Genomic DNA, 12,911 nt, shown 5'->3' on the forward strand with positions numbered 1-12,911 from the left:
CAAATTTTATTTTATATTAACTGAAATGTAAGTTAGGCAGCATCACTGTGCACACTTATATACAGTCGTGGGAAAGGGAAAACACACCATCTATTGATTATATGGTTTTACATCTAATCAATAGGGTGTTGTTTACAGGGTGTTGCAGTGGATGTGATCTATTTGGATTTTGCCAAGGCATTTGATACAGTTCCACACAATAGATTAGTGTTCAAACTCAAGGAAATCGGTCTAGATGAAGATGCTTGTTCTTGGGTAGAACATTGGCTTAAAAATAGAGTACAAAGAGTTGTCATTAATGGTAAATTTTCAAGCTGGACAGAGGTGGCAAGTGGTGTCCCTCAGGGTTCTGTTCTAGGACCCCTTCTATTTAACATGTTTATAAATGATCTTGAAAAAAGCATTGAAAATCATGTTTCAGTGTTTGCAGATGACACAAAACTCTGTAAAATAATACAATGTGAGCAAGTTATTACTTTGCTGCAGAGGGATTTAGATGGACTGGGCACTCAAAAGGCAGATGAAATGTAATGTTGAAAAATGCAATGTTATGCACTTCGGTGTAAAGAATGCACAAGCAACGTATACCCTTAATGGAAGCGAATTAGGGATAACAACACACGAAAAGGACTTGTGAATTGTTATAGACAACAAACTATGCAACAATGTGATATGTCAATCAGCAGTGGCTAAGGCCAGTAAGGTATTGACATGCATGAAAAAGGGCATTCATTCTCGGGATGAGAATATCATTTTGCCTCTTTATAAATCACTGGTAAGACCACATATTGAATATGCTTTGCAATTTTGGGCAACTGTTCTAAAGAAGGATATTATGGCACTAGAAAAGTGCAGAGGGGGGCTACAAAATTAATTAAAGGAATGAAACATATAAGCTATGAAGAAAGGTTCACAAATGTAAACCTCTTTAGTTTAGAAAAACATCGCCTGAGAGCGGATATGATAACATTATACAAATATATTGGGGGCCAATAAAAAACCATTGTGTGGAAATCTATTCACAAACCGGACTTTACATAGGATACGAGGTCATGCGTTTAGACTGGAAGAAAGAAGATTTCGTCTAAAGCAAAGGAAAGGATTTTTTACTGTAAGAACAATAAGGATGTGGAATTCTTTGCCTGAAGAAGTGTTTTTATCATAGTCCATACAGAAGTTCAAACAGCTACTAAATGCATACTTGCAAAAACAGAATATTCAAGGATATCATTTTTCAATGTAGGGTAATAATTGCTTGATCCAAGTATAAATTTGACTGCCATTCTGGGGTCAAGAATAGTTTTTTTTCCTAGCTTGTTGCAAAATTGGAAGTGCTTTAAACAGTCCACCCCCCCCCCCCCCTCCCCCTTCTTTTGGATCAACAGAAAACACAAATGTGAGGAAGGCTGGACTTGCTGGATGCAAGTCTCTTTTCAGCGATGTAATTATGTAACATATCAGGACATAATAGCAATAACCTGTTCCTTAGCAGGTCTTAGAATTGGGTAAATACAATCTTCGATGAACAGCATCACCGGACATTGCACCGTTGACATGATTTATGTAACAAAAATAAAGGCAAAATGGAGAAACCATGTGCAAATACCCTAAATACACTTTATTATTCAATAGCTTTTAGAACCACCTTAACCCCTTGAGGACGCAGGACGGTCCTGAACCGTCCTAAATTTAAAATGTACTTACCCGATCGCCGTCGTTCCCCCGGCGGCGATCGGCGGTGCTCCCGTTGTGGGGAGACTGCCTGCAGCCCAGACAGTCTCCCCATGGCGGTTTAGGACCCCTGGGGCCATGTGATCGCCCAACAGGGCGACCACATGGTCACAATAGGTGTCCTAGACTCTGCCTGCAGGGGGACTGTCTGTGCTGACAGGCAGTCTCCCTGCAACTGTAAAATAAAAAAAAAAATTAAAGTTATAGTTAATAAAAAAAATATATATTATTATATATGTGTATATATATGATATATAGACATATATTATACCTATATAATATATGTCTATATATCATATATATAATGTCATGCTAAGTGTATTTTTATATTAATATGTACATATATTAATATAAAAATACACTTATAATTAATTTGCACACGTATATATATATATATATATATATAATATATATAATAACTATATATATTGTATATATATATTATTATAAAATACGAATAATAAATAATTTAAATTAAATTAAAAAAATTTAAAATAATAATAAAAAATTGAAAAAAAATTATATATCTATACGAAATTTTATTCTAACTGTATTTTGATATTAATATATATATATTTATATCAAAATACACTTAGAATGAAATTGTATATATATCTATGTATATTTAAATAAATAAAAAGAATGCGAACTATTCATATGTCGATATACAAAATTACATAAATAATTATATAAATATACACGTAGACTTCAAATATATAAATATGCATATATATTTAAATTCTACGTGCGTATTTATGTAATATTTTTACATAATTAAGTTATTTTATTGATTGCAATTTAAGGGACCTGCCTGCCAACCCAGGCCGAAAGACCAGAGAATTTAATTTGCTATCACTGTATTTTACCCTGTAACGTTCTACGACACCCTAAAACCTGTACATGGGGGGTACTGTTTTACTCGGGAGACTTCGCTGAACACAAATATTAGTGATTCAAAACAGTAAAACATATCACAGCGATGATATTGTCAGTGAAAGTGACTTTTTTTGCATTTTTCACACACAAACAGCACTTTTACTGATGATATAATTGTTGTGATACATTTTCCAGTTTTGAAACACTAATATTTGTGTTCAGCAAAGTCTCCTGAGTAGAACAGGACCCCCCATGTACAGGTTTTATAGCGTTTTTGAAAGTTACAGGGTCAAATATATAGGTCAAATATTTTTACATTGAAAATGGCCAGGTTGGTTACGTTGCCTTTGAGAGCGTATGGTAGCCCAGGAATGAGAATTACCCCCATGATGGCATACCATTTGCAAAAGAAGACAACCCAAGGTATTGCAAATGGGGTAAGTCCAGTCGTTTTTAGTAACCACTTAGTCACAAACACTGGCCAAAATTAGCGTTCAATTTAGTTTTTTACTTTTTTCACACACAAACAAATATGAACGCTAACTTTGGCCAGTGTTTGCGACTAAGTGGCTACTAAAAAAGTCTGGACATACCCCATATTGAATACCCTGGGTTGTCTACTTTTAAAAAAATATGTACATGTGGGGTGTTATTTAGCAATTTATGACAGATAACAGTGTTACAATGTCACTATTGATACATTTTAAAAATGTATGTTTTGAAACCGCAATATCCTACTTGTACTTATAGCCCTATAACATGCAAAAAAAAAGCATGTAAACACTGGGTATTTTTGAACTCAGGACAACATTTTGAATCTATTTAGCAGTTTTTTTCATTCGCTTTTGTAGATGAGTAAAATATTTTTCACATAAAATTCAAAAAACGTGTATTTTTTTCAATTTTTCATCATATTTTTTCATTTTTTTTAAATTAAATTAGATGAGATTATATAAATAATGGTATGTAAAGAAAGCCCCTTTTGTCCTGAAAAAAACAATATAAAATTTGTATGGGAACAGTAAATGAGAGAGCGGAAAATTACAGCTAAACACAAACACCACAAAAGTGTCAAAAAGATGCCTGGTCGCAAATGTACAACATCGCAAAAAAAGTCCAGTCCTTAAGGGGTTAAAGGACGACTATAGTGCCAGGAAAACAAACTCGTTTTCCTGGCACTATAGTGTTAATAGGTCCCCCCCCCACCCTCAGGGTTCCACTCCCGCTGGGCTCTAGGGGGAGGAAGGGGTTAAAATCTAACCTTTCTCCAGCGCCGGCGCTGGGGACTCTCCTCCTCCTCCTTCCGACATCATCGGCTGAATGCGCATGTGTGGCAAGAGCCGCGCGCGCATTCAGTCAGTCCATAGGAAAGCATTCCCAATGCTTTCCTATGGACGCTGGTGTCTTCTCACTGTGAAAATCACAATGAGAGGCACGGAAGCGCCTCTAGCAGCTGTCAATGAGACAGCCACTAGAGGCTGGATTAACCCTAGTGTAAACATAGTAGTTTCTCGGAAACTGCTATGTTTACAGCAGGCAGGGTTAAACCTAGATGGACCTGGCACCCAGACCACTTAATTAAGCTGAAGTGGTCTGGGTGCCTATAGTGGTCCTTTAAATAGCAATACTTTGAAGTAATCATTATCTGTATGACTTTTTCAGTCTCTCACATAGTTGTAGAAGAATTTGACCCACTCTTCTTTACAACATTGCTTCAGTTCATTGAGGTTTGCTGGCATTTATTTATCCACAGCTCTTTTAAGGTCCTGCCACAGCATTTTAATCAGGTTGAGATCTGGACTTTGACTGAACTATTGCAACATCTTGAGTCTTTTCTTTTTCAGCCATTCTGTTGTAGATTTGCTGGTGTGCTTGGGATCATTGTCCTGTTGCATGACCCAATTTTGGCCAAGCTTAAGAGTCAGACAGATGGTATACTAGAATACTTTGGTATACAGAGGAGTTAATGGTCAACTCAATGATTGCAATGTTCCTAGGTCATGTGGCTGTAAAACAAGCCCAAATCATAACCTCTCCACCACAATGCTTGACAGATGGTATGAGGTGTTCGTGTTGATATGCTTTGAGTTTTGCCAAATGTGACACTCTGTATTACGGCAAAACATCTCCACTTTGGTATCGTCTGTCAAAAGAACATTCTTCCCTAAGTCTCGTTGTTTGTTCAGATGCAACTTTGCAAACCTAAGCCATGCTTTTTTTTTTTTGAGAGAATATACTGTCTCCTGGCAACCCTTCCAAACAACCCTTCCAAACAAACCATACTTGTTCAGTCATTTTGTAATTGTACTGTCATGAACATTAACAATTATCATGCTAACTGAGGCCTGTGGAGTCTGAGATGTAACTATTGGATTTTATGCAATTTCTCTGAGCATTGCACGGTCTGACCTTGCGGTGAATTTGCTGGGGCGTCCACTTCTGGGAAGACTTGCAGTTGTCTTGAATGTATTCTACTTTTAAATAATATATTTATCACTGTAGAATGATGGACTTTAAATTGTTTGGAAATGGACTTGTAACCCTCCCCAGTTTGATAGGCAGCAACAATTGCTTCTCTAAGATTATTGCTGATGTCTTTCTTGGTACACATCTGAATGCTCCAGACCAGCAAACTGCTAAAACCTCGGCTTTTATAGAGTTGTTCACACACGCTGATGATCAATTAACCCCTTAACGCCGTTACGGCGTGCTATGCCGTCACGGGTTAAGTGGGCTTTAAAGCCGTTATGACGGCATAGCACGCCGTAACGGCTTGCAGCCCCAGGAGGTAAGTTATACTTACCTCCGCCGCGATCCGCTTCGGGAGGACTGCCTCACAGCCCAGGCAGCCCTCCCACGGCAAATCAGGCCCCCGGGGGCCATGTGATCGCTCTCAAAGAGCGATCACATGGCCCCCTATAGCTAGCTGTGGATCTGCCAGCAGGGGGACTGTTTGAAATATCAGACAGTCCCCCTGCTGGTGGGAAGTATAAAAAATAAATAAAAGACAAGTGTAAAAATAAATTAAATATATTTTTATATATATATAATATGTATATATATTATATATATATATATATATATTATATATATGTAACGTCATACAAAGTGTATTTTAATATTAATATAAGTATATATTAATATTAAAATACACTTAGAATGACGTTACATATATATAATATGTATATATATTATATATATAATAGATGTACATATATATATTATATATAAATACGTATAATTAAAATAATAAATAAATAAAATAAATAAATAAAATATTGAAACAAAATTTAATATAAATTATATATGCATATGTAATTTCATTCTAACTGTATTTTGTTATTAATATATATATATCGGTAACAAAATACACTTAGAATGACATTCTATATATATCTATATATATATATATATATATATATATATATATATAAAATACAAATAACCGCAAATATATATATATATATATATATATAGATAAATATATATATAGATAAATACATATAATTACATAAAAGATTACATTAGTATACACGTAGAATTTAAATACCTATAAATGCATATATATTAAAATTCTACATGTATATTTAAATAATCTTTTAACGTAATTATGTGATTTGATTAATTAAAATTTGATTGACATGCATGACAACACAGGGAGAAAGTGCAAAGAATTTAATTCGCAAGCACTATATTTGACCCTGTAACTCTCCAAGACACCATAAAACCTGTACATAGGGGGTACTGTTTTACTCGGGAGACTTCGCTGAACTCAAATATTCGTGTTTCAAACTGGTAAATTGTATTACAACGATGATATTTTAAGTAAAAGTGACGTTTTTTGCATTTTTTACAAGCGAACTGCACTTTTATGGTCTATATTATTGTTGTAATATGTTTTACTGTTTTAAAACACTAATATTTGTGTTTAGTGAAGTCTCCCGAGAATAACAGTACCCCCCATGTACAGGTTTTATGGTGTTTTGGAAAGTTAGAGAGTCACATATAAGGCTTGCATTTCATTTTTTTCACATTGAAATTTGCCAGATTGGTTATGTTGCCTTTGAGAGCGTATGGTAGCCCAGGAATGAGAATTACCCCCATGATGGCATACCATTTGCAAAAGTAGACAACCCGAGGTATTGCAAGTGGGGTATGTCCAGTCTTTCTTAGTAGCCACTTAGTCACAAACACTGGCCAAATATTCGTTTTTTGCTTTTTTCACACAAAAACAAATATGAACGCTAACTTTGGCCAGTGTTTGTGACTAAGTGGCTACTAAAAAGACTAAACATACCCCACTTTCAATACCTTGGCTTGTCTACTTTTTCAAATGGTATGCCATTATGGGGGTAATTCTCATTCCTGGGCTACCACACCGTCTCAAAGGTAACATTACCAATCTGGCAAATTTCAATTTGAAAATGTAATGTTCTATATTTGACCCTGTAACTTTCCAAAACAACATAAAACCTGTTAATGGGGGGTACTGTTGTACTCGTGAGACATCGCTGATTACAAATATGTGCATTTTTTTTTCAACAGTATTATGACATTCACAGTTAAAATGTCAGACGGAAATGCAAATTTAAAAAAAAATCTTATTTTCTCACATTTTTTTTACTTTTATTCATAATAAATGATGTTCCATATATGAATAGTTAATGATAGATTAAAGCCCTGTTTCTCCTGAACAAAATGATATATAATAAGTGTGGGTGCATATAATTTGAAAGAGGGGAACTACGGGTGAACAGACATATATAGCGCAAATTCCAGTTTTTGTTTACGTTTTGTTTTGATCAGAACGTGCACTATTGACTCCGTCCTGAAGGGGTTAACCAAGGGCATTTGATTAGCAGCACCTGTCTGCTACCTAGCCTGTTAATTCCTATGGCAACAATAAGGGTGTACTGAGCTTATCACACAATGATTTATGTCATTTTGACTTTATTTATGTTAAATTATGACTCCGTGTAATATGTAAAGTGTTCATCTGAGGTTGTAGTTAAGTATTTTAACCCCTTAACACCGCAGCCAAATGTACAAGTTGTGAACGAAACAAAACGTAAACAAAACCTGGCATTTGCGCTATATGTCTGTCCAACCGTAATTCACCTCTTTCATATTAAATGCACCCCCCCTTATTATATATCATTTTATTCAGGGGAAACAGGGCTTTCATTTAATATCAAATATTTAGCTATGAAACATAATTTAATATGAAAAAAATGGGAGAAAATACGTTTTTTTTTTTTTTTTTTTTCGTTCTTCATGACATTTTAACTGTCAATGTCATAATACTGTTTGCTTTTACTGCAATAAAATACACATATTTGTATTCAGCAAAGTCTCACGTGTAAAACAGTACCCCCTATGTACAGGTTTTATGGTGTTTTGGGAAGTTACAGGGTCAAATATAGCGTGTTACATTTGAAATTGAAATTCGCCAGATTGGTTGCGTTGCCTTTGAGACTGTATAGTAGCCCAGGAAATAAATTTACACCCATAATGGCATACCATTTGCAATAGTGGACGACCCAAGGTATTGCAAATGGGGTATGTCCAGTCTTTTTTAGTAGCCATTTGGTCACAAACACTGGCCAAAGTTAGCGTTTGTATTTGTTTGTGTGTGAAAAATGCAAAAAACGCCAATTTTGGCCAGTGTTTGTGACTAAGTGGCTACTAAAAAAGACTGGACATACCCCATTTGCAATACCTTTGGTTGTCTACTATTGCAAATGGTATGCCATCATAGGGGTAATTTTCATTCTTGGGCTACCATAGGGTCATAAAGGCAACGTAAGCAATCTGGCGAATTTTAATGTGAAAAAAATTAAACACAAGCCTTATATTTGACGCTGTAATTTTTGAAAACACCATAAAACCTGTACATGAAGGGTACTGTTGTACTCAGGAGACTTCGCTGAACACAAATATTTGTGTTTCAAAACAGTAAAAAGTATTGCAGCAATAATATCGTCCCTGTAAGTGCTGTTTGTGCGTGAAAAATGCAAAAAAGTCACTTTTACTGGCGATATCATGGTTGTAATACATTTTACTGTTTTGAAACACTAATATTTGTGTTCAGCGAAGTCTCCCGAGTAAAACAGTACCCCCCATGTACAGGTTTTATGGTGTCTTGGAAAGTTATAGGGTTAAATATAGTGCTAGCAAATTAAATTCCCTATACTTTCGGCATGGGTGGTCAGGCAGGTCCCGCTAATTGTAATTAATTAGGATACCTAATTATGTAAAATTATTACATAAATATATGTGTAGAATTAATATATGTGTATATATATACATATGTGTATATATACGTATATATATATATATATTTTTTTTTAATATTTTTATTTATATATAGGTATATATATAGTGATATATACGTATATATTTATGTATATAGATATATATATTATTTCGTTATAAGTGTATTTTGATATAAATATATATTTATATATTAATATCAGAATACAGTTAGAACGAAATAAAACACATCTATATATTTTTTAATATTTTATTTTTATTTAATTTTTTTTATTTTATTTTTTTACGTATTTACATATTAATTTTTTTTATATTATTTATAAATATATATATAACAATAATTATATATATATTTAATCAGTATCAGTCTACGTGTAATTTGATATTAATATATATATATAATTATATATATATTAATATTAAAATACACCTAGACGGTGTATGTGTATGTGTGTATGTGTGTATATGTGTATATATATACTTAGATCATATATATATAATATATATATATGATCTAAGTATATAATTTATTTATTTTTACACTGTTTTAAAACATTTTTATTTGATTTTCAGCCAGCAGGGGGACCAACTGTCATTACAGTTGGTCCCCCTGCTGGCAATGCAGCAGGCAGCTATACCGGCCATGTGATTGTGAGGTCCTCGCAAGGACCTCACTCTCACATGGCCGGGAGGGCTCCTGGAGGGCGGACGTGCCGCGGGGGGCTCCCTGGGAGTCCCCCGAACCGCGATCGCCGGCGTGGGACCGCCAGCGACCGGGTAAGTTACTAAAAACCGGAGGGCGTACTATTACGTCCGGCGGCGTTTAGAGCCGCTTTTAAAAGGACGTAATAGTACGCCCTCCGGTCTTAAGGGGTTAAGACCTTCTAAGGAAAATATGATTGTTGTTGTTGTTATTATGTCCTGATATATAAAAATGTAGAATTCAAAGTGGGTGTACTTTTCTTTTTCGTGTATGGATGTATGGATGTATGTATATGTGTGTGTGTGTGTGTGTGTGTATATATATATATATATATATATATATATTGCTTTGTCACACCTCTAGTGACAGTCAGACAGCCACTAGAGGTATATAAAATCCTGAGAGTAGGGAGTAAGGGAAGGTAGGAAGAGGAAAACTATATTGTTAGTGGTTACATTATGTTTGGTGACTGGTCAGCTCCTGCACTGTACTTAGAGTGGACTCTATTGACCTATGAGCTATAGGTAATGGAGAACAACAATAAAGAATCAAGGTTTTAGCAGATATTTTGTACACATTTTTTTTTCTCTTCACGTATTCTCTCTTTTGTTATGCATTTGTTTATGTTTTAGTCTTCTAATTTTTCTGCTTTGTGTTTTCATGTTTTCACAGATCACAGAGTTGGATAAGTGGCTGGATTCCGTCGTGGTGCCCAACCTCCATGTCTAAACTAAAAGCTGTTGAGTCAAAGATCCTTCAGTGTAAGAAATCATGAAATACGTGTGTGTGTGTGTATATATATATATATATTGCTGTACACTTGACATTCGTTCCTACGTATTTTTTTTCAAAATGAACTTGATGTGTAAAGATTAGAACAGTAACTACAAATAGCCTACCTGCAGCACCTAGATCAAATAGCGCTAATAAGTAAAATGTAAATGTTTAAAATAGAAATCATATAAACATACCTTCCACATGTCCTTCCTTCTCCATTATCAAATCCTTGTGTTACTTTTTTCTTCTACCATTTGGTCCCTCATACCAGGAGATCAAAATTATTGGTGTTTAGGATGAGTACATAAGTTGAGCAATGCATACAAATGCTTTTAAACTTGTTTGTTGAAACAAAATGATATGGTTTTGTTTTAAATGACTGTTTCATTTGTATAAATAACTATCTGAAAGTCATTCAATCTCTTAAAATGTTCTGTAACCCCACCACCCTGGTATGCATCCAGCTGCTTTACTTTTTTTTTTTTTTTTACTTATTATTTGACTCCTGCCTTACCTTAGCTTACACCAAACTTGTCATACCCCCCTTTCTATTAGCTAACAGATTTTACCCCCACAATCCTTTTAGCCTATTATCGATCTATGATTTTTCTTCTGTAGTTTCCCCTATACTTTTGACTGTTTGTACAATCAGTGTGCTGACATGCATATACGTGCATTTTGCAGTATACTTCTAGATGGGCATTGGGGACCTAATACGCGTGAGTGGCAAGCACTGCACGCATCCACGATTCACCATAGGCATTGTACACAATCGTTTCCTATGAACCTCCGTGTCATGTGACCAAGTTTTACTCTATCAGTGCCATGGAAGTGTTTCTAGTGGCTGTCAGAAAGACAGCCACTAAAAATGGATTTAACCCTGCAATTTTAACTTTGCAGTTTCTAAAAAGAACACTGTAATGCTTTGCATTGTTAGGTTAAAAGGACAAGACCACTTTACTCAGGCAACTTCATTGAGATTAGGTGGTTTAGGTGACTTTATTGTCCTTTAGCTGAATAGATACCGTATATACTCGTGTATAAGTCGATCTCATGTATCTCAAGTCGAGTGCAGTTTTGTGACCAACAATTGTGAAATATGCTATGCCTCGTGGATAAGTCAAGGGTAAAACTTGGGGCTATGAAATTCTGTGATTTTTTATAATTAAAAACACACACTCATACAAACACACACACTGCATTATATACACACACACTCATACAACACACACTGCATTATATACGCACACTGTGTGTATATAATGCAGAGTGTGTGTTTGTATGAGTGTGTGTGGTGTGTGTGAACTGGGTGGGGGGAGGGCATTTTTATTATTTTAAATTTTTTAATTTTAATATTTTTATTTTTTTATTTTAATATTTTAAAAAAATATTTAGTATTATTTTTTTAATTAATTAATTATTTTTTTTATTATTATTTAATTTTATTTTCGTCCTGGTGGTCCAGTGGATGGGCTGTTTAGGAGGGGGCTGGCAGAGTGCTCTTACTTATCTTTCCTGCAGCTCCTGTCAGCTCCCTTCTCTCACCTCCGGTCCGGTCAGCTCCCCTGTCAGCTCCACTGTAAGTCTCGCGGCTCTCGCGAGACTTACAGTGGAGCTGACCGATCTGGAGGTGAGAGAAGGGAGCTGACAGGAGCTGCAGGAAAGGTAAGTAAGAGGTCTCTGCAGCCCCCAACAGGACCGCCGGGCTTGTAATGAGCCTAGCGGTCCTTGTCTGTATTATGGCAATGTAAGCTGCCATAATACAGACATTAACTAGAGTATAAGTAGAGTTGCGGTTTTTCAGCACAAAAAATGTGCTTAAAAACTCGAGTATATACGGTATGCCAATAAATTGTTTTTACAGTGGAGAAAGTCTTTGTTTTATCACTCAATATTAACTATATGTTCTACACCTGTAATGAAAAAGCATTAACCCTACTCTCCTTACAAATAAGTGGGTATTTTCGTGAAGTGGCACTATAGTCACCCGAACCATTATAGCTTAAACTGTTACTCCAATGACCATGACCACTTTAGTGATTTAAAATGGCCATGGTGCCTGAAGTCTGTATGTGCAACATATGTCTTCCATCAACAGTGCAACATTCCACTATTCTTTCTGACAACCACACTGATATTTAAATGCCTGAAATTTAACTGCCACTTTGTGTGTCAGTGTCTCTTCCCAAGTTTAAAGGGTAATCCAGACGTAGTCCCCTTGCTCACGGTACCTAGAGGGGTATCAGCTATACCTCACTGACCAGCCCTAACAAGGCTGAAACGATAGTCTGGGGTTGCTGTATTTCTCGTGCAGAGAAAGCCAGTCTGTATTTTGGATCTGGACCATCCTTTTGGATGGGATCAGTCTGATATGCAAATTGACTTTGTTCTTTATGTAATATGTATGTATGTATGCATGCACATTTATATACAGCTTGAGATCTGAGCTGGGACCCACCGAAGGGCAGGCTATTTGAGATGTTGTCTGATGCAGTAATGTAAACACAACCTTTTCTATGAACAGTTGATATGGATATAGTGTCCATTTTAT

General features: G+C 35.4%; 1 protein-coding gene across 1 annotated transcript in view; it reads left to right on the forward strand.

Moving 5' to 3' along the window:
* The window catches only part of ABHD4 (abhydrolase domain containing 4, N-acyl phospholipase B), a 55,512-nt gene that overhangs the window by 15,391 nt on the left and 27,210 nt on the right, over positions 1-12,911 (forward strand). The window contains exon 2 of the mRNA XM_063454849.1: positions 10,256-10,344. Within this exon, the coding sequence (XP_063310919.1) occupies positions 10,256-10,344 (89 nt within the window). The remainder of the gene's footprint in view (positions 1-10,255; positions 10,345-12,911) is intronic.

This window comes from Pelobates fuscus, chromosome 5 (assembly GCF_036172605.1).
Source record: "Pelobates fuscus isolate aPelFus1 chromosome 5, aPelFus1.pri, whole genome shotgun sequence".
Classification (NCBI taxonomy): Eukaryota; Metazoa; Chordata; class Amphibia; order Anura; family Pelobatidae; genus Pelobates; species Pelobates fuscus.